At 41.4% G+C, this 22,741-nt stretch overlaps 2 protein-coding genes across 4 annotated transcripts; both read left to right on the top strand.

The window, feature by feature from the left end:
* Positions 1–209: 209 nt before the first annotated feature.
* On the top strand, positions 210–14,944 carry LOC142947626 (FYVE, RhoGEF and PH domain-containing protein 6-like). Its single transcript, XM_076089321.1, has 21 exons — positions 210–913; positions 1,936–3,904; positions 5,977–6,109; positions 6,293–6,360; positions 6,765–6,795; positions 9,386–9,537; positions 9,757–9,913; positions 10,059–10,146; positions 10,665–10,715; positions 10,835–10,893; positions 10,983–11,054; positions 11,529–11,597; positions 11,913–11,996; positions 12,136–12,215; positions 12,320–12,422; positions 12,562–12,708; positions 12,856–12,961; positions 13,469–13,563; positions 13,652–13,780; positions 13,887–14,026; positions 14,123–14,944. The coding sequence occupies exons 1-21, from the start codon at positions 901–903 to the stop codon at positions 14,157–14,159; spliced, it is 3,783 nt and encodes a 1,260-aa protein (XP_075945436.1). The 5' UTR covers positions 210–900; the 3' UTR covers positions 14,160–14,944.
* A 577-nt stretch (positions 14,945–15,521) lies between these two features.
* Positions 15,522–22,438, top strand: nr2c1 (nuclear receptor subfamily 2, group C, member 1). 3 transcript variants are annotated; one of them, XM_076089325.1, is made up of 14 exons: positions 15,522–15,632; positions 17,462–17,596; positions 17,897–18,130; positions 18,290–18,368; positions 18,470–18,649; positions 18,742–18,892; positions 19,309–19,405; positions 19,681–19,865; positions 20,074–20,227; positions 20,357–20,478; positions 20,645–20,787; positions 20,955–21,092; positions 21,251–21,356; positions 21,542–22,438. In XM_076089325.1, the coding sequence occupies exons 2-14, from the start codon at positions 17,525–17,527 to the stop codon at positions 21,711–21,713; spliced, it is 1,833 nt and encodes a 610-aa protein (XP_075945440.1). In that variant the 5' UTR covers positions 15,522–15,632; positions 17,462–17,524; the 3' UTR covers positions 21,714–22,438. The 3 variants fall into 3 exon arrangements, with proteins under 3 accessions (XP_075945440.1, XP_075945438.1, XP_075945439.1); XM_076089323.1 differs by having other exon boundaries at positions 15,523–15,725; XM_076089324.1 differs by having other exon boundaries at positions 15,523–15,829.
* The last annotated feature ends 303 nt before the right edge of the window (positions 22,439–22,741 follow it).

Here is a 22,741-nt window from a genome sequence, read left to right as displayed (position 1 = left end):
TTTTTTTCAACTTTTAGTCTTAACAGGCATTGGGGCTAAATATCTGTCATCAAAGATAATCAGTGGCAGCTGATGTTTCAGTTTGCTTTTCCATCTTCTGTAAATATCAATGGGAAACGTCTGTATTCATTGTAATATTTTACTAGCAGATTTAATAAAAACACCAAAGTATCCAGTAGCCTACTTATTTTTTTTAAATCTTATGTCTCAGGATCTTGACAAGCTGCAATCCATGTCCCTCCCCGAGCTGTTTCCTGTAAGAATGAATTTATGAACATGGTGACAAAGTAACAGCATGATGAAAGCAACAACCATAAATGCTTTTTTTTTTTTTTTAGTTTTACTTCCTCAACTATACATCAAATATAGCTTACTAAGCATCAGCTGCCTCCCACTCATATTTCTAGTCCCTTAATCATACTAGTCGGGATAATATTAGCAATGATGATGATGTATGTGGAAAGATGTGTGGGAGGAAATGCCTGTGTCATGATGAGCAAGTCTTCATTCAAGTGTGTAGAAATGCTGATAGGTTGGAAGAGAATGTAGTGTGTACAACATTCCTTCAAAGTTCTTGTTGCACTTTCTACTTTACAGTCACTAACCTTTCTTTGTTGATCGATCTGGCCGCCTGTGGCCCCCGAGGACCCCTGGTGGATTGTTTAAGGAAAGAAAGAGGAAGTTCATCGCTTCACGTCGCTGGCAGTCAGTCGGTGCGGCTGCGATGAGAATGGACTGTGTGCAGCAGGATCGACGTGTGTTGCTCTGACAAAAGCGGTCAAAATGTCGCTTTTTAACAGATGACTTATTTGGCATCCACGGCTTGAGATGATCCGGACACCAACGGTGGTTACTGATTAATGACAATTGACAAAAAACAGAAGCGAAGTGCGTGAAGCGATGATGAACTCAGGTAAGTGACTGAAACTCGATGATTGCTCTGGTCAAACATTTTTTTCAGTGACAGCGCGGTCGCTACAGACCAAATCTATTTTAAAAAGTTTAATGACGACTGAACCATGTATTTATTTATGTGTTAGTTTATTTTATTTATTAGGGACAATACAGATCAATTGTTACACAGGGAGAAGCAGTGCAACGGAAGTAATGTTTGTACTGGGCGTCTAGCTCAAGCTACTCTACTTTAAATGTATACTGACACAGATAATCAAATGTATTAAAGGATTCAAGATAAAAAAGCATCAGAAGACAGACTGTGTGCATGTGTGTATTGGACAGGTAAGTGACTGGCAATCGTGATTTTCAGAAATATATTATCATTAATTGTGACACCCTTGTCCTTGTCTGTAACTCCAAAATCCCCAAATCAAAATTCGTGAGTGTTTTCGTAGACTTGTAGATGTGTTTGGTGTCAAACCTGTGGCTTGTTGAATGAGGAAATATGTGCTAAGGGGAAAAAACAACATCCCTCCCTGCCAGCAGGTCAGTGTGTTATTGTTTTGTCCGCCACAGAAAGTTTTAAGGACACAATTTGAGTTGTCGGTCCCTGTATCCCCTCCTCCATTTCTCTCCCACTCTTCATCTACCATCTGCTCCTCCTCCTCCTCCTTCTCTGTCTGTTGACACACACCATTAGCCGGCTTACTGTGCTGTTGTGTGATTTGAGTGGCAAACATAAGCCAATGGGATATTTGAACCCCCTGGAGGTGGTTTAGTACTTTACAGCAGTTTTACACTAAGCTGTCACTAGGTTAGGATCAGTGCTAGCCGAACAGTTAAAGAGTGAACCGTCATTAGGGCAACATCTGTCAGACTACTGAAAATGCATCAAATATACCATCTGGATATTCAGAGTGAGCTTTTTATTGTGTCAGATTAGATCCATAATCTTTTTGATGTCATTCAGATTTGAAATTCGGGGGAGAAAACTACATAAAATCCTAAGTGCATATCTCTTGTTTTTTCTGTCCTTAGGTATGCAAAAGCCACCTTTGGCCCCAAAACCAAAGCTGGCCCAGCCCCAGAGGCCAGGGCCGTCTCCCTCAACCCCCCGAAGAGACTGCCTCGCACTCCGGTCTCCTGGCACGCCGAGGAGGGTCAAACCAGCGCTGGCCCCCAAACCCTGCCTCTCCAAACTCACCACTGCTGTGGAATCCAAACCACTCGCTTCAAAGAGCCTGCTCCAAACATCTGCGACAGAAACCCCACGCATCGACGGTCTTCTTAACTCCCAAAATGGAATACAGCAAGAGAACAAAAAGCCAGATTGGGATTATATTATTCCCATTTGTCTGTGTAGCCAGGAACACTGCATGTGCATCAGGAACACATCAGCAAACAGAAGGCTTCTCGCTACAGCTCGAGGAACTGTGGACAGCGTTGGAGAGAAAACAGACAATGCTAAGTGCAAAGTGATGAAGACGTCCACTAATACTCACTTCACGAATCATAGACCTCTTCAAGAATCATTTACTTTAGATAAAGCTGACATCGACACCTGCAGTCCTGAGGTGACCTTTCGGCCGTCCCTTCCTCACAGAACATGGAGCGATGAGGCAAACGGTAACGTAATTCCTCAGAGTGCACCTGGGCGTGGACCAGAGGAAGATGCTCTTGGCTCGGAGCAGATATCTTGCATCCCCCAGCCCAAACCAGTCCCAGCAGCCTCTAGGAAGCCCATCCCTGTCCCTGTACCAAGGAAACCCAGGATGGCTGTCCTGGCCCATCAGGAAAAGGTGGAGAAGGATGGTGGAGAGATTGTAGGCCAGGAAGGGAGGGAAATGAACGTCAAAGAGGTGAAGGTGTCATCGGAGGGGAAAGGCAGCTCATCACCGTCTGTCAGTGGACTTGTTGGACAAACGGTGCCTATGTTTGTGTCTGCGGGAAAAGCCTGCGCTCAGCCAGCCCCTCCGCCCAGGAAAAAGCCTTTACTGTCCGCACCTGAGAAAGCAGCAACCTCTGCTCCACACACTCTACCGAAGGATGTGGAGGAGGAAGACCTGGGTTGGGACAGCAGCATCCAGGAGATGGAGGTATCGGTTGACAAGGAGGATATAGAGGTGGAGAAGGAAGGAACGTATGATGAGGAGGCAGTCTACAGTGACGTCACACAAAGTCCTCCGTCCAGCAGTCCACTCAATCAACCGGAGCTGAGCCAGCCTCCTTCAGTCACTGTGGCAGCGGAGGACGCGGTGGTCAAGGTGGCTCCCAAGAAGCCCCAGAGAAACAGCAGCCCGATGGCACGGATGCAGAGGAAGGAGTCCTCTGAGGAGGAAGAAGAGTGTAAACTCGGAGATGATGGGAAAAGTCAGAGCCTTTCTATACAGGCTCACGCTTTGAAGGACAGAGTGATGAGGGAGCTGCCTTCGCCTCCGGTCGGAAAAATAAGCAGAACAATCTTAACACCAGGAATCATCAAGCCTAGCAGGTCCAGCCTGGGCAAACAGAGAGCCAAGTCGTTCTCCGGTGCCGACGTCCTTCGCTCCGACGGACAGAAGAGGAACTCTTTCCGGAAACTGCTGGACTTGAAGCTCTCTGTGAAGATGCTTCCCAAGCTGATCGTGAAAGGAGGCCAGAGCTCAGACTGTAATGAACAAAATGTGGACAGGGACCAAGGCAGATGTCAAACCCTCCTCCAGGGTCCCGGGGCTCAACGTAAATTCTCCTGCCCGCTGATTGGAGTAGAGCAAAGCGTGGACGGAGATAAGTTTTCTCCTGGAACGGAACAAGATGTTTACTATGAGAACGTGCCTCACTATGAAGAGATATCAGACTACATGAATGTGAATGTAGGAGGGGCAGTTGCATCTCCTCGGACCTCCATCTCGCAGCCCGCAGACTGGCAGTATAATGACGAGGGCATTTATGAGGAGCAGGAGCCATACATGTCCTTTGAGAAAAACTCTGGACACCAACAGTGTCAGACGCCAACAGACTATGACAGGTAGATTATGATGGCTTTCGTTACATGTATCTTTGTCCTCACAGCTGTGATTTCCCTGAAAACATTCATCCGTAAAATATTTAGTGAACTACGGCAAGTGTTTGTGTGTCATTTGTAGAAAGGGAAGGACACAGAGAAGCACGACACATTGTGTCCTTTGTTGCAGATTCCTGTCAGGGGAGTTAGACAAGTATACTGGGACGCATGCTCGGCGTCGTCAGGGGTTGACGAATTGTGCGTTGACTGATGATTGCACATGCCTACTTTTAACTATACACTTCATGCCATCAATTATTATCAGAGGCAACTCGAACATAACACAACTTTTGACCTAGAGGGCAAGAGTGTGTGTATTTAGTTCAAAAGCAGTTTTGATGATTTTTTAAATTTTTTTTAATTTAAGGCTAAAAGGACACTTGGGGCACGTATTCAGTGTTTTCTAGCCACGCAGACAGTTTTTGTTATCAGGCGCGACAGCGTGTGGCTGGTATTGTTTTCGCCTTGTGAGTCTGTGTGTCATCATGGCAAAAAGTGATGTGGGAGACACTTTAATGTAAACTACCACAGAAGTGGTTTTGAGCACTTTGCAATGTGTTAATATGTCTGTCAACGAAGCATTAGAGGTGTGAAGTTTACATCAACATGAAGACCGAGTATGAAGATGGGTGTGGTCTGAGCAAGGGTGTCGGAAGTAGGGGTGTAGGAAGCGGTGAATGGACCATAGCCAGGGACTCTAGTTTGCTCAGGTTTTGAGAGATCTGTTGCTGGGATTTTTGCCAATACTCAATTACAATGGAGGTGATTGAATTCTATTTGTTATGCTCAAAGCTAGAAAAAGTACATTTAGAAAGCAGTGTGTCTTTCTATAAACCATGTTTATGTTACTTTGCATTATCAACTGAGCCCGCTGTCAACAGTTTTAATTGAAAGTCATTTTTAATCAAAGGAAACGGTCACTATAAAACAGTGAGATTTATGAATAAAGACACTTCTGTTCCTTTTCTTATAAGATTTATGATTGCTCAAAACCAAAAAATAAAAAAGTAAAAAATATCTGCATGTGCAGATATACAGGAGCTCTCTGGAAGGTGAGAAAACATATTTATGAGTGAACCAATTCTCACACCCCATGCACAATTCTGAGCTTGATGCTCAATTAGCTCAGCTAAACTTAGCATGTTTACATTCTTGGTAGTAGTGTTTCTAATTATCCCTCTATGCAGAGAACTCATATTCTGCGTCATGAATGACCAGTGAGCAGAAGTCAGTTGGGAAAAAAATCGGATTACAGTTTGTGTAACTGTGCACTCTGCATTGCACAGCTTAGTGTTTCGCCCCTCTTGAGCTCAAACTGTGCAACAATCACATGTCAAAATGACGTTGAGCAGCTCACACACAGAGACCAGCTAAATGCATGAGCCATTGTAAACGTATCGCAGTGTGAAGGACCCACAGACTCCGGCTTATTGGGTTTGCTGCTCAGCCTCGGCCTATTTCTTTCTCTGCAGTTTTGTTCAGGGAGGGGCCGTTGTCTCACATGTAGTGCTCCCTCAGGGAATTGTGGCATTTTAGATGCGTAGTTTCTTTTTGCTGCAGCTCCCTGTTAGCTGTTCAAATGCTGTCATTTTAAAGCTGTGGTTTGCAGTTCTTCTGTTTCTGTTGGACAAGTCTGGCATCATGTGAGCGTGTTAGTGGTTATCATTAAATGTTTTTTTTCCGGTTGCGTCAAGTGGTACTATTTCCTGTGTGCTTTTGTTTTATGGCTCCCACTTGATCAGAGCAGGAAATGTTTGACTTGACACCTTCAGATTATGTGCTGACACAAGTGTTTTTTTCTTACAAACCTCATCTCTTTCCCCCTCTTCTATATATAGCGTCCTCTCTGTCTTGTACTTTTTTATCCTAATCATGCGGCATGTGGATGATGTGGTCATCATGTGCTGCATTCAATGTTTTTAAATAAATGCCTGCAGCTTCTTCTGTCTGTCCAAAACACCTGTAGTGTGGTTCGTTCATGCTCTGGCGTCTGCTTCTATTGCCCTCTAACCCTAATATCCCGCCCATGTTGACAGAAGCTCTGTCGATGAAGAGGTGACACCCCTGGATGACGGCCCCTCGGATGAGGACATCTTGATCAACACCTCAGAGGACGATAGCAGCTCCATCTCGAGTAAAGGAGACCCTGAACAGCCAGAGGAGAGTCCGGTGAGAAGCAGACAGATTTATGAATTCAGTTCCTAGAGGTTCTCAGAAATACTTCCTGGAATATTATACGCAATATTATGATTCACAGGGTGTATCTGCTGTGAGTAATTTTGCGGTGAACAACACAGGGATCTATTGTGGTGCATTGTAATTCTAAGTCTGTGTTTTTGCACCTTTTCTTAGATGCAGAGTGCACAGAAGAAGAGCAAGATTCACCACATCGCCACAGAAATTATGAGCTCTGAGAGTGTGTAAGAGTCTTAATTTGTTTTTCTTGCAGTGCAGGTTCACTTAAATTATGAACTAAAAAAAGTTTTTATCACTAACATCGAGAGGTGTTAAGCCATGGGGATGGTTTGTTTTTTACTTGCCCAGGTTTTGAGGTTTCTGCCTCCACCCCAGTACAATCAACAGGTATAGTTGTATTAATGCTACGAGCGCCACAGATTAAATCTATTCACCCCCACTGTATTATGGAGAGACGTACACCTCAAAATCTTGGCAGATAATCAAAAATGATCAGCCACCACTAGATAAGTGAGGGTTTTTGTTTTGTTTGTTGTCTTTTGTGGAAGAGACTTTCTTCCTCCTATAACTATTTAATCAATCATAACAATATAAACTTCTTTAACTTTCACGTTCTGTGTTTTTCTAGGTTTGTTGATGTCCTGAAGCTGCTTCATGTCGTAAGTACCCCCACACGTCACCCTTTTGAGTTATTTGCTTCACACTTAAACAAGACTTGTGTTTGCTGTGATAAAAGGAGTCTGAGTGTTTTAGAGTTGTGAAGTGGGAGGAGAACTCTGTCTTTACTAAAATTATACATCAAAAGACATTTTAAACTTCACAAGCGGGGAAGAAAATATAGTGAGATAAACTTCCACATTGAAGTTTAAAAAAAAAAATTGTTTAAACATATTTTCAAAGCCAACTAAATTTGAAATTGTTAATAAGAGTACAGAAATTGACCACATGTGAAATAATGTTCATTAAAGGCTTCTCAAAAACATAAATATTGAACAAACTGATATTCGATGGTTTTAAAATGAATTCACCATATTTATCTAAACATATGAAGCGAGCCACACGGCATAGTGTTGAGAAAGTTGTACTTCGGCTCTCTATGTTTTATCTGGTGCTAGTATTGTGTGAGCCCACATTCTCCATATGTGTTTGATTATGCGAGCCACAGGGGCACACCCCATGCAGGATGAGACCTAACTCCCTTCAGTCTCCAACCGCACAGCTCACATTCCTCGTGGTTTTCCCCGGCTTTTTCGATAATAGTGTGATCTGACGGTAACACTGGACCTCAATGGATTCATGTTGCCTCCATGTGATGTTTTGAGATATTTAATCTGGTTTCTGTGCCGTACTTTCCTCAAAGATATGTTTGAGAAATATGAGTGATTGTCAGATCAGCGTAACTCTAACCAACTTGTAATCTTGTAATGTCACAACAGCAACCCTCTACTGTTGCAGCCACTAAGTTGCTTTGCATATGATATAAAATGTACAGTAAATAAAGGAATGAAGGAGCACAATCCCACATGTAAGTTATAAACTGGTTCACTCTCTCAGACAAAAAAAACAAAGGCAGTTTATTTTAGTGTTTGATCTTTTACGCAATTTAATCACAGCTACAAACACAACCACAATAGTGGGTCGTGTTAGCCATGAATAAAGGACAATTAAGCCTTTAAAAATGCAACTTATAACTGTATATCAAAAGCAGACAAGCCTAAAGAGGAACCAGCACAAGTTGTATTATGAGAGCAACTGACGGGGATTAGACATATCTAATGCATAGAGGGCCGACCTACTGCTAACCGTCATGCAACCAAATGTAACGCTGGTTACTCTCAGCATTAACAATACAATCGTATTTATTGAATTAAAACTGCTTTCGGGACGCGGGTAAAGCAAGAACGCGGGGATAGCGTCTTCCTCATCGTATCACTCCGCCAACCTTAAGCATTACTAAAACTACAGGCAAGGTGAGGCATGTTATGCAGTGCCTTGTCTTAACTTAAGGAACAGAATAGAATATACAAATGTAGTCACCATTAATTCAATAATGTAAATGATTTCAATACAGGAGGTCATCTTCATTGTATTTCACCTTACTCTAATATGACCCACCTTTGTGCCTGTGTTCACAGTGTTTGTTTACCTCAAAGTCCTTTTTAGTATTTTTCAGCCTCTTTATTTTCACAAAAAAAGGACACAAGGGTGAGCAGATGTTTGGAGAGACAAAGGTCTCAAAACAAGATTGTAGTGGGACTGAGTCACAAACAATGACTCCTCACAGCAGAGCACAGACAGGAAGTGCTTTGGTCTCTGCAGACTGTGGAGGAATGGAGTCCAGTAATGAGGATCAGTCATACCAAGTTCAAAAGAATGTAGAGGTGACTTAGTTCATTCTCCATCAGTATCAGGCACTCAGCCAGCTTTTCACAAACTGATCGATGATAACGCCACATGCCATTTGTTTATTTGTTTTTATCGGAGTTACAAGCTCAGCGGTATTTTCAGCAACGCTACTGCTATGCACTGTGTGCTGTCGCTGTCTCCAAAATGTCATATCTCTGGGAACAGAAAGATAAGAAAAATGTGAAACTTTTTGAAGTGAAAACATACAAATTAACCAAACTGAAGAACCACAGCTTCTTGTCCTCCTTGTTGTTGTCTACTTAACACTTATAAAAAAGAAAATATTCACTTACTGCTGATTCAGTCACGTCTGCATTGTAATCTTTTCTCGTCTTATGAATCATCCAGATTTTTTTCTAATTTCTTACCAAATCCTTTTCCACATGACGCACCTCCTTCGCTGTCAGATCACACATGTTAACCACAGGGGCTCTCTACTGGGTGCTCAGTCTGCAAGCAGTTTTATTTGCCACGTGTCCTCATAAACCACCAAAAAACTCTGCATCATCAGAAAAGGAAGCAGAGACCGCACCCTCAGGCTCTCTTGTTCTCCTTTTTTTTAGTTCTGATTCATGATATGGTGGAAATTTAAAAATGATTAATGCGAGTCAGGTGTGTGTGTAGGTCATAGGTCAGCACTCTTTATCTATTACACTGAAGGTTTCTGGAGCTTATCTGGTGTGTAGTGTTGTTTTAGGGAGCATGTTACATGCTTTGTAGAGCAGACATTTTGTTTCTTTAGTACTTCATTGAGATTCACCTCTCGGGTTTTCCCCTGTGTGCATGAGTTCCTTGTATTTGACCATCTGACTCTTTATCTGTCTGACTCTATCTGATCCACAGGACTTCCGTGACGCAGCGTCCACAGCGTCTCGTCAGAGCGGGAAGGCTGTGATCGAGGAGCGTCTTCTCAACCAGATTCTGTACTACCTCCCGCAGCTCTACGAACTCAACCAAGACCTACTCAGAGAGCTGAAGCAGAGAGTAGCCAAATGGTACAACAGAATCCCGAAAAAGTGTTTTTACGTGTGTATGTATTGATCACAGTTACTGGCTCAAAAAGATTTGCTGCATATCGCCCAGCCCTAGTGTGTATACTGTATATGTGTACATATATTATTACTATTACAGGAATACAGCCTAGTTACAGATACATTCACGAGGAGGTGTCACAGCATCCAGTTTGATCTCATTCTACTTTATTCTATGTAAAGGGATGAGCATGCACAGCTAGCAGACATTTTCCTGAAGAAAGGGCCCTATCTGAAGATGTACTCCACATACATCCGCGAGTTTGACAAGAATGTGGCTCTACTGGAAGAGCAGAGTAAGAAGAACCCGGCATTCGGCGCAGTGGTTCGGGAATTCGAGGTAACGAGGCTTGCCTGACCTGTTTTCTCCGTCTGAGGGGGCGTGTGTCTGTTGGCTTACTGAGGTTCCATTGTTTATGCATGTGTATGTGAAACTTGTGTCATCTGTAACATGTGCCTTTTTTTTGTTTTTGTTTTTGTTTAAGGCCAGTCCCCGCTGTGCCAACTTGGCTCTGAAGCATTACCTTCTGAAGCCTGTTCAGAGGATTCCTCAGTATCGGCTGTTGCTCACAGGTACATCTGCATTTTCATAACATTAATCATTCATTCACAATATAAGTAGATTAGCTTTATTTCATTCCAAATACACTTCATTGTAGTTATTGACTCCTCAACGTTGCATGTTAGACCAACCTGTAATGTGTCATTATTGGCATCCTGCTGCCCTCTGGTGTCCAGATAAACAAAAATACTTTGGAATTTGCTCCTTCAATCCCCGTATAATAAGATTTTTGAAGTGCAGTGCAAATCAGATTTGTTGACATAACACGAGCTTTAACATGAGTGAGCTTAGTGTTGCAGGAGTCTAATGGATCAGGATCACTCTCTCGGGAGCAAAATGTGAAGAATGTTCCTCACGTCGCTGTTGTATAATTTTATTATTTAAGCACCTGCAGACCTTTTCATCCAGGATTTTAATTTCAGATTACATTTCAGGAATTTCCTGTACAACACTGAGCACTTGTAAACCAGTGTACAAAGTAGTTTCTACTGTTGACCGTGACTCTAAAATGTTTCTTATTGTGTTTCAGACTATCTAAAAAACCTGTCTGAAGACTCACTTGATTACAAGGACACACAAGGTAAACCAACGGTCTTTTAACATCTGTATACTGTTAACTAAACCTCATGCTGTCAGTGGAACGTAAACATTGTGTGTCATGTATGTGATGTACACTTTTTCAAATTTCTATCCACTCAGCTGCTCTTGAAATAGTGAAAGAGGTGGCCAATCATGCCAACGACTTCATGAAACAAGGGGTGAGAACCAACAAGAAATCAGCCATATTGATTAGCGTGTTGATGAAATGCTCCATACGGGTTGCTGATGTCCACTTTGTTTCTCTCAGGATAACTTCCAGAAGCTGATCCAGGTGCAGTGCAGTCTGAACGGCCACCATGAGGTCGTCCAACCTGGACGGGTAAGGCCATGAAGATTTTTCTTGGAGTTGTTTTGTGTGTTGCTCTTTTATATATAAACCATTTGTAAATGAACTTACATTATTTTGTTACATTAATAAGATGGTGACGATTTTTGAACCTCACCTCATTTACATGGATCCCCAAAGCCCTAATCCATAAATGTAAAATGTATGTATGAATGAATGACAGTTGTGTATTGAATGTTCACTGATACTATATTATCAGTTATTACATTTTTAAGCCATACAATGTAGGGCTTCTTGTCATTGAGAGTACAATATTGTAGTAATTACTATAATTTCCTGAAAATAACATTAGAAAAACGACTACACTATTTTTATGGTGATATAGTGATTCATTTTAACACTGACAGTTTTAACCTCAAGAGTTCGAAAATAGTTGCATGCTCATTGAATGAATCATGAATCAACAAACATGACTTAATGTGATCTTGTGACATTGTTATGCTCCAGATCTTCTTGAAAGAGGGCACCCTGAAGAAGCTGTCAAGGAAGGGCATGCAGCCCAGAATGTTCTTCCTGGTACAGTAAAACACCCATCTCTTCTTCCTCTAATTTAATTTGTATACATTATCATGGTAATACTGCAATGAGACAATCTACTGCGCGCGCTCCTACCTTCAGTTAAAAAGTGTGTTCTGTGAAGCTGGTTTTGTTTTTCAGTGAAGGCTTTCTTTTCTAAGTAAGACGTTATATGTTCATATAATTGATTTGTATTGAAATCAACTTGTGTTTACCAGTATTTTCTTAATCTTAGTTTGAGCTGCTCTGTAATGTATTACAAAAATACAGAAATGGCAATAGATAAATTATGTTTCTTTGTCATGTCTCCTTTAGTTTAACGACACATTGCTGTACACCACTCCTGTCCAGTCAGGCCAGTACAAGTTCAACAACATGTTCTCTCTGGCTGGGATGAAGGTGAGAACTTCACTCTTTATACCTACGTATAAACTCTTTTATATATATATATATATATATATATATATATATATACTCTGTATATTATCTCAGGATATGTTCTTCGCTGCCTTCACTGCTCACAATGAAATAATTGCAGGTTAGCAAACCAAGCCAAGAGGCCTATCAGAATGAGCTGAACATTGAGAGCGTGGAGCGCTCCTTCATTCTCTCAGCGAGGTAACGATCAGGAACAAAAGATATTCTCTTGGTAATTTAAGAACGTGTGTTGTTTTGTTAGATACTGTGTAGGTGTGTAGACACACTGTGTTTTCTCTCTGCAGTTCGGCCTCAGAGCGAGATGAATGGCTTGAGGCCATCTCCACGGCAATCAGTGACTACACCAAGAAGAAGATCAGCTTTATATCTGGCAAACCTCCAGAAGAGGTAAAAGAAAACAATTTCAAGTGAACCTCGTACATCTTCTGTTTGCAGTGTGTACTTTGTTATAGTAATGAACACAAAGTCTATTTTATAGTGTAAATATGAGCGAAGAGAGTTAACTCCTTCATATTTTAATATTCAGGTAGAGCTAAGAGATTGTGGTGATGGTGCTCCTTTGGGATCCAAAGCCCCTATATGGATCCCTGACCCACGGACCACCATGTGTATGATCTGCACCTGTGAGTTCACCCTAACATGGAGGCGACATCACTGCCGTGCATGTGGAAAGGTAAGAAAGAAAAAGTCTCTCCCATCAAAAACTGATGTAGTTTCTGAAATATATCTTGAATCAAAAAATGAGAGATGCAAAATAAAATGGCTTATACAACTGCACATGTAGTAAAATAACTTATTTTATGCTTTATCATCCCATCAGGTGGTGTGCCAGTCATGTTCCTCCAACAAATGCGCTCTTGAATACCTAAAGAACCACTTGGCCCGAGTGTGTAACCAGTGCTTCCCTGTTCTTCAGCTGCAGAAAAGTAAGTCTTGCTTCTGTCTAACATTGTTTGCGATATAATCCAAACACTCTGTCATCCTAATTTTACGGTGTCCTGGACGTAAACATCAGTGTAGATTTGACTCGTGTAATCCACTTGTTGTATGTATTTTCTATGTATTCAACGAGTGGTTCGCAAACCCTTTTCTATAACCTACCCCCTTAGAGATATTTTTTAATTTGCGCAAAACATGACTGTACAAACATGACTGTCAAGGTCATTGAGTTTCTTGTGGCAGCTGACAGTTTACGGCAGTTAGCGATTGCATTGGAAATAGAAATAATGAATATTAAATGTGGTTTATTTAATTTATATTTACAGTTTAATTGAGATTATTATTATTATTATATTTGTTTTAGGAATTATGCATGTTAAATAAAAAAACTCTCAAACCCCCCGCAGTACTCCAAAGCACCCCTAGGGGTACTAGAACCCCATTTGAGAGACACTGTATTAAACAACTACATGTTCCACATTTGTGTGCATCAGGTGAACGAGCCCAATCAGCAGCTCTATCCCCCGGAAACAGAGCTACCTTTGCGTTTCCCAGGAAGCAGAAGAAGATACCCGCAGCACTCAAAGAGGTGATGATTGTTTTGCCGTGATCAAGACGCAGTGTTGGCGATAATGATCTGATATCTCATCAGATGGTTATTTTCTTTTTTTTTTCAGGTGACAGCAAGCACAGACAACTCCTCAATGAGTGGGTACCTGCAGAGGTCAAAGAGCAATAAGAAGCAGGGGAAGAGGCTGTGGTTCGTTATCAAAGACAAGGTCCTGTATACATACGCTGCAAGTGAGGTAAGATCTCCTACTTGCATCAGTGAAAGCCCAGTGTCATGTTGTAATTTAACCAACCGGGATTGATTTCATGTCCATCTAACATCAGCCTTGTGTCTTTCTGCAGGACGTTGCAGCCTTAGAGAGTCAGCCCCTGTTAGGGTTTATGTTGAAAGATGATTCATCACAGAAGTTAGAGTTTAAGCTTTACCACAAAAACACACTTCACTACATTTTTAAAGCTGACGACCTCCAAACGGCACAGAGGTACGGTACAAAGAAGGGTGCTGCTTATTGTTGCATATAGTGACAGCAATGATAATACAAATAATACTTGTTTTTTATTCTTTTTTTTTTTAACAGATGGATCGACTCATTCAAAGACGCCACGGTGCTTTAATATTGGTTGACAGTGTGTGTAGCTGCTCAACATACTGTTTTACCTCAATGCTCTGTGAATTCTGCAAAAAGCATCTGGAGACACTATAATAGTTGCACTGAAATCAAATCCAAATATAGTATTTTATTACTTGTATCAGTGTAGTTACCGTTTACATAGTTGAAAGGGTGGGAATTAGCTGTGTTAGCTTTGTATTTATTCAATTTACATTTATGCAGTTTTGGCAATTTAAGAATCATATGCCCAAATTATCTGGAGCTATTTTAGACCTTTTTTGGTTACATTTTAATTTTTTTAAATTTTCTTTTAGTAACCAGCTTGCATCTCCGCAGCAGATTTGTTAATAAAAACTATTGTCAGTAGATTTGTAATGAATTATGTCATAACATTTTGCTCAACATTTACCGATTCATTTTTAAAGGTCAAAACAAATCATATTGAATGTTTCTTGTTGTCTGAGAATGATTACTTTATTTCACACCAGTGTGTGTGTCTTGTTGTAGAACACACAATGTGCACTCGTCATGCTTGTGTAAGAAAGCTTCACCTTACATTATTAGTTTTCTGTAACTCTGAGTCTAACTTAAGAGTCTTAATGGTGTATCAGGGGATTTTCACTCAATAATGGGTAATGCACTTAAGTATCTCAACCGGCTGTATATATTATGTCCCTACACACACATCTTCTGTAAATAAAGACAAATGTAAATTCAATGTAATCAAATTTCCATGAATCTCGCTTTCATTATTGAAATTCTGTGAATGTAATAAATTGTTTTACTGTTCTTTTTGTCATGGTCAACTGTGGAGGGAACAAACAAATTGGCTGCACATCAAATGGTGGAAACGCAATCGTAAGCAAACAGGGAAATAATTACATAAATACTCATTGTACTGCAACTGAAAGGCATTTTGAGTAGATCATATCTCACTGGACTTTAAAATCACATTAATTTCCGTGTAAAAATGTGGTTTCTATTGCAGAAATGCCAGCAAGTGTACAACTGTGGATCCTTGAGTAGTCAATGAAGAGCAGTAGGTTGATTTGCATTGTTCACTATATTATTGATCTTAAAACAATGAAGCCTGAACTTCTCAGACATCTAAATTCATTGCATTACATCCAATGATAGTCAATCCTCTGTTAAAGCTCAGTTCAGCACAACTTTGTGTGTTTGCTCTGATTAATGCATCATGCAGAATTGTTAATAAAATCACTCGTAATACACTGTGTGATATATATGCGCCATTACTCCTGTGACAAAAAAACTGAAGCCAATTAAAAATGACTGACAGGTTGACATCTCTCACACACAGGGTATGAGCCACGGCTATCAAACTGCGCATGTGCGTAAATCGTTTATTGATGAAAAAAAGGTCACGAACTCTGACCCTCCCACCAACTGCAACAAACAGTTAAAATAGTAATATATTGAAGACTATACATTATCTGACTGAACAGATCCTTATCCGGTAAGATATATTTACTGATGTGGACGCACGAGAGATTCAAGAACGAGACACGAGTGGCCAGTAAGACAGGAAGAGAGGGAGTGTTCAGTAACGGTAGGTCTACAGCAGGGAAGCAACCGTTAGCTACCAGTTAGCAAACAGCTAGCATAGCTCGTTAGCGCTGTCGTCCGGAGCTCCGCTTTTACAATTCAAATTAGGCAAGTATGCAATCCAATTGGTATGTATACGCGACTGCACATCTGGCACTGTACATAATATTAACGCTGCATGTTAACGCGTAGCTATTCGGTAACAGTGATATTGTTAACGGGTATGCTAGTTAGCCAACTAGCTTCGTCAGGTCAGCTAACTAACCATGTTACCGTTAGCTGATGTTAGCTGCACTGCTAGCGTTGCTAGTTAGCCTCCGCAAACTAAACAGCCACAACATTAAATTAAGTCCGACTGTGAGACCGGCGCGTGGTAGTGTTAATCATCATTATTTGTCTTGTCGATTTCGCGATTTAAATGGAAGTCCAGTGCCAGAATTAATGCGAATTTCGCCCCGTTGTGAAAACCGAAGTCCCGCCGTTTGACTCTGCGCTTCGGCATCATGGGCCCTGAACCCTAGCGTGCTTTAACCCTTCAATGTTGACCTTTCACCCACAGGAAAAGAAATACCTTTATCTTCCGTATTGATTTGAAATAGCTGGGCTGTCAAGAGCTTGTTTGTGTTTACTACTGCAGCTTTACCACTCATTCGTTGAAACTCATCCGTGATATTACGCCGTATTTTATACGGTACAGTTTCGAGCTAGCGCCTCCTAGATTGGTTAGGCCACAGACTAACATAAGTTAGTGGCACGCATTATAATAAATCAAATGTTCTACATTACCTGTCAACACACATCATTCCAAGCTAATTTTGACTTAGTTAACGCTAGCTCTTAAATGTTAAGAAATATGAATCACGTCTTGGTCAGAAATATCTTCTAGCTAAAGGGAAAGATGACGTTAATAGCAAACATGATGCATAAGAGTAGCATTAGTTATAACGTACGTGAGATAATTAGGTGTTTGTAAGACGTACTCGTTCCTAGTGGTCACCTTAATAACAGCTCTGAGCTATGAAACTGTATCAAATTGAAAATCCGACCTCCGGGTGGCTCAACACACAGCATATAAAACATGCTATTTACACATGTGGTAAAAGTTATATGAACTGTTTTATGCGGTCGAAATTACACATAGATCTAAAACGTCTATTGAAAGATAAGGCTCGTAATATTCTATTGTAAACAAGATATCATTAAAGACCAAAACAAACATTTCATTGATCTGATAAAATAGTATTGTCATTGTAGCGTGATACACCTTAGTCATTCATATCATAGACCTCCACTGTTGCCCAGAAGCTTTACAAAAAAACAATTGAGCCCCACCGTTGCACTGGGTGTGTTGTTTCTTCATTAGCTTGAACATGGGGCACTGGAGTTTATTTTGTGCCAACCCTACATACACTGACCTGCTTCTGTAAATACTTACTAGAACACTTCATGTGTACAAATCTGCTAACAATCGTCACCAGAAAAGCAGTCAATGTTCTACTCCTGTTGAACATTTGCTAAAAACTACATTGCCTCGCTGTTTTTTTGCTTATCCTTTAAAAAATGGGACTATATAATTGATGGCCTGTTAAAAACAAGTATTTGAGAAGTTGTATACATGAGTTTTGATGGCAGTAAGAGAATAAAAGAATACTGTCATCCTTATCCTTGTAGGTATTCTTTACCTGCCCCAAAGTTTGCTTTAATACGACATAAAGTAAAATATATCCTCTCTCTCGGCAGGTGTCCATGCCTCATGGGGCGCTGATGTGAAGACCAGTACAAGAAGGTGCGTGCGGTATCAGAATGGATGGACAGACTCAAAGGATTCAACTTGTGTCAGCAGACAGCAACATGGCATTAGGACACAGAATCCAGGTGACGTGATAGCCTGTCCAGCACTAGAACAAGCTCTTCTTTTTTAGTTTGTGTGCAAATAAACAAAATGTGCACATCATCTTGGCATGATTAGATCCAAGATCAAAGTATAGCAGATGGTTTAACCTAGCACTGTCTTGTATTAGCACAATTTATCCCTACTGCTCCACTAGTTTTTGTATTTTACATTTTTTTTAATTTTATTCCTCTATCATATCATTAGCCAAACTTCTCCCGCACTCTTTCTGCATACAGTCAACACTTACTCATGTTTTGTTTCTATTTATTTGTTTCTACTAGATTGTAACTGATCAGCAGACTGGCCAGAAGATCCAGATCGTCACAGCACTTGAACCATCTTCCCCAGGAAAGCAGCAGTATATCCTAACGAACGCTGACTATTCCCCTGGTGGGAAGGTGATCCTGGCCAAGCAGGAAGGTTCTCCCAACAAGGTCATCCTCACCGCTCCGGACGGCTCTGGGGTTAACCAGCTGTTGTTTGCCTCCCATGATCTGGCTGGGCAGCAGATTCAGGTATTACCGGAGGATATTAGTGGCCTCTCTTTAGTCGGTTGTGATAAACAAATTACTGAAAGGTCTTATGACCGAAGCATGAACATGTTTAGTGTCAGTCTTAACTTATCGCCATGTTTGCTGTATTCAATGATTCTGTTGTCTCGGGTTGTTTGTCAGTTTGTGACTGAAGGTTCAGACCAGTCCCTTGTGAAGTCGGTTGTGGAGTACTGCGTTGTCTGTGGGGACAAGGCCTCAGGTATGACTTGAGTTTAATTTGCTTCAACATTATGCCTTTTAAGTAACAGATATGAGCAAGCATTCGCTGACCTGATCCTGTTTTCTCTTTTTCTCTCTCAGGGCGTCATTACGGAGCTGTCAGCTGTGAGGGCTGCAAGGGCTTCTTCAAACGCAGCATTAGAAAGAACCTAGTGTACACGTGCAGGGGCTCCGGAGAGTGTGCCATCAACAAGCTCCACCGAAACCGCTGCCAGTACTGTCGACTGCAGCGCTGCATATCTCTGGGCATGAAACAGGATTGTAAGAGAGTGATATTCTTTACAAACAGCTGTAGATATGTCATCGATGTCACGCTTCCATGAGGTCTGATGTCTTTGTTTTGTCTTGTCTAGCTGTGCAGTGTGAGAGGAAGCCTGTTGAAGTGACCACAAGGGAGCGATCCGTCAACTGTGCAGCCTCCACTGAGAAAATCTACATCCGCAAAAACCTGTGTAGTCCTCTGGCTGCCACACCCACTTTTATGTCTGACAAAGAAACTGCTAGGTACAGCCACTTACTCTAATTTACCAGTTTATTAGATGCACCTGTACGGTCTAATACAACACAATAAATAGCCCTGATGTAAACAATATCTTTGTGTAATATTTTTGTTAGATTATAATATCTGTGGTGTTCTATTGGACTGCATCATATTAAAACTTGTTTCTTATATTTTGTTCCTCACTAGAAACACTTCTTAACATACTGTAGTCCAATACAACATCGTCCTCTCTGAAACACTTGTCTTTTTCTCACCAGTATCAGATTAAACTGGAAGAAAGATGGGTTCTGTTGCATTGGATTGAATTAAATTAGATTGCACTCGTGTAACTAATAAACTGATTTGAGTTATGACTTGATCACATTGCACGGTTCTATATTACATAATGCAATGTGGAATTTTAAATATCTACACTCAGGTCTACAAGTTTGCTTGAGTCAAGCATGTTGCTCAACATCCAACAACCCTTCTCCAAGATGGAAAACACCATCTTGATTCCAGCATCCCCTGACAAGGTAACACTGATGCAGCCAAATGACGTACTACTGAAATCACTCCTAGCCATTCCTAAATATTAAAGCCTCTGAGCATATTGGGGTTTTTAAATACATCAGCTTTCTAACTTATAATTAAGAAAGGAATAATTGCTTGCTCATTAAAGGTGCATGTGTCCCTCATTTCTGTTTTTGTTATTCTTTCTTGAAGTAGTTCAGTGATGAGCACGAGTGTTTCGTCGACTTTAGACAGAGCAGTGCAAACAATGACTTCTTAATGACTGCTGACTCAACAGGTCGACCTATCTCAAGGGGACCTCGGCACGCTGGCGAATGTAGTGACGTCCCTCGCCCACCTCAACAAGGCCAGGGAGGCATGTGACGGCGGCAATGACCTGATGGGAGACGAGACGCTCAGCAACGGGGACAGCTCCATGACGGACATCCAAGGAGATGAGCAAAGTGCAAGCGATATCACTCGGTGAGGGAGATGTCATAAAGAATCAAGAGGCTTTGATACTAACCAGTAGTTGTTTCTGAATAAGTTGATACATGAACTACAGATTGACATTGGCACTAGAAAGAAGTCGTGTCATGTTTCTGTGTAAGCTCCATGATATTAGATGACTAACACAAAACGTGGATCTTTCAATGTTAACTTTTTGTGTTCCTATTTTGTCTCCAATTAGAGCTTTTGACACCCTGGCTAAAGTCCTGCACCCTGGCGATGGCCCAGCGGCAGATTCCTTGGAGGCCACAATGCAGCTGATGTCGGGGGACCAGTCGGGTCCTGTGGTGGAGTTGGAGGGACCTATACTCTCTGACAGCCATTTCCCTTTCAAAGTAAGAGCACTGCCACTGACTTCTAAGCTCAGGATAAAACCCCTGCTTGTGTTTTCATGAGTTACACATATTTCATATAAACCCTGCAGTCATGTGTTCTTCATTTACTCCACAATTTGTTTCCTACAGCTTATGATGCCTTTGCCTGTGCCAGAGTACCTCAATGTCAACTACATCTGTGAGTCAGCTTCCCGGCTACTTTTTCTCTCTATGCACTGGGCACGCTCCATTCCTGCCTTTCAGACCCTTGGGTAAGCCTTTGACACTAGATATTTCATTGTTTCATAACAACTTTTTAACTAATGGCATTGGACTTTGCATTAACATGCCATTTTATAAAATGACTATTAAGAGAGCTTTCCCTAAAATGGCGACAGTTCTCTGTAGCAAAATGAAATTATTATTTTATTTTCACAGTGGTCAAGACAATGACATTAACCTAATGAAAGCCTGCTGGAATGAGCTGTTCGCCCTGGGTCTGGCACAGTGCTCCAACGTCATGAATGTTGGTACCATCCTAAGTGCTATTATCAACCATCTGCAGACCAGCTTACAGGAAGGTAGGAGCTCTCTGCTGTTGAATACAATTACAGAAGCCCGGACGATGTTTTTCAGTGTGATGAAGCAGGAAATCATGCAGACCTTGAGATCTATCATGTTTATTGTTGTAAAAATCTAAACTGATGCTCTACCCCTTGCATCCATGACTCCTCTTTTTCTCCTACAGATAAGCTGTCCCCAGATCGAGTAAAACTAGTAATGGAGCACATCTGGAGAATGCAGGAGTTCTGTAACAGCATGATCAAGCTGTCCCCCGACTCTTATGAATATGCATACCTCAAAGCCATCGTTCTCTTCAGTCCTGGTGCGTAGACAACTGGCCAGTTTGCTAAATACAAATTATATCTTTTGTCCTCCCGTTGAGGCTGATTTCTTACAGGAAAATCCGTAGCTACGTTGTAAATAGAGCCAAACATACTTGGACTCTTATCTGACGGTGTGCACGTGTTGTTTTTGTACAAGATCACCCAGGCATCGATAACACACCACAGATAGAGCGGTTTCAGGAGAAGGCTTACATGGAGCTGCAGGACTACGTAACCACATCCTACCCAGAAGACTCCTATCGGTCAGTAGGCTTTAGCTCTGTACTACATAATGCCTGCTCATTGACAGAAAGGTGATGGTGTACTAATACAGTACGGCTCTATATTTAGCAGGACAAATGTGTGATCGTATTACAGATGTACTTGCTAAAGTACACATGTTTAAATTGTACGTCTCATCCCCCCCCCCCCCCCTCATTGCTTTCAGGTTATCCAAGCTGTTGCTGCGTCTTCCTGCCCTCAGGCTGATAAGTGCAGCTGTCACTGAGGAGCTGTTTTTCGCTGGGCTCATTGGCAATGTGCAGATCGACAGCATCATCCCGTACATCCTCAAGATGGAGTCCACCGATTATAACAGCCAGGCCGTCTCTGGGGTCTGACCCGCCGTGCCATTTGTATTTGCAACTTTGGACTGTTCAGACTGTGCCAGCCAGCCAGCCAATCAAGAGTGCTCCGCAGAGCGATCACGAAGTGGTCACGACAAACTGTAGTTATGACACAGCATCCAATGGGAATTCAGTTTTCAGTCGAACCTTTGCTCTTCCTTCTGACTCCTCAGTAACCAGTCGGTAGAGCACAGCCCACAAAGGGGACAAACACCAATCAACTCCAGTGGCACGTGAGCCTGCCGGTACCTTCCCATTCAGGAATGAACCTTTAAAACCTGCATAGTAGATTGCGCTTTTTATTGTACATAGTATTTTATCGCCTCCAGGCCTTTTTTTTTTTCTGCAGATTTTGTTTCCCCTTTTGAAGGAACCAGGGTGGTTTGTTTTTCACTGCTTTCCTGCAAGGTCATGCTTTATTTTTATTTTTCGATTAATTGTGAGGAAAAAAAGAATAATGTGAATTGATTCGTGAGACGTCTTTATCGCAAAAAAGGTTATAACCTTTATTTCTTATTTGTTTGCTAATCCAAAGGATCAGGCAGCATCACGTGTCAACTTTTGACAGCTTGAAGTCATTGTGTATAGATTTGTATATAGAATGCACCGAGAAGGCAAAAATGGGCAGCACTTGGTAATTCATGAATTCATCTTTTGGAGAAAGTAATGTGGATTGAAGATGGTAATGTCATTTGAAAATAAAAGAAAACACCTTTCAACCTTGTTTCTTTATTGTTAACACAATTGATCTCTCAGGTTGATTGGATGTAAGAATAGATAGATAGAGCTGACTCCTGATAATTGTCTCGCCGGATTCTTTACTTGTATTCACTGTTGATGTACCGTTTGCAAAAAGCAAGTGTAACATTTCAGGCTCTCTGCTCTTCAACACAGTTTTGTTTTTGTGTCAGTATGTTGGAGAGCAACTGAGGACGAATAAACCCCAAACATATGAAGCCATCCTCAGTCATGTCGGGATCAATTTGGAGGTCGTCAGTCTGCGTTATAATAGACTTTCTGTG

The sequence above is a fragment of the Anarhichas minor genome, unplaced genomic scaffold, assembly GCF_050575085.1.
Source record: "Anarhichas minor isolate MPS153535 unplaced genomic scaffold, ASM5057508v1 ptg000011l, whole genome shotgun sequence".
In the NCBI taxonomy this organism is placed as follows: domain Eukaryota; kingdom Metazoa; phylum Chordata; class Actinopteri; order Perciformes; family Anarhichadidae; genus Anarhichas; species Anarhichas minor.
This window is presented reverse-complemented; position numbering and strand designations above follow the sequence as displayed.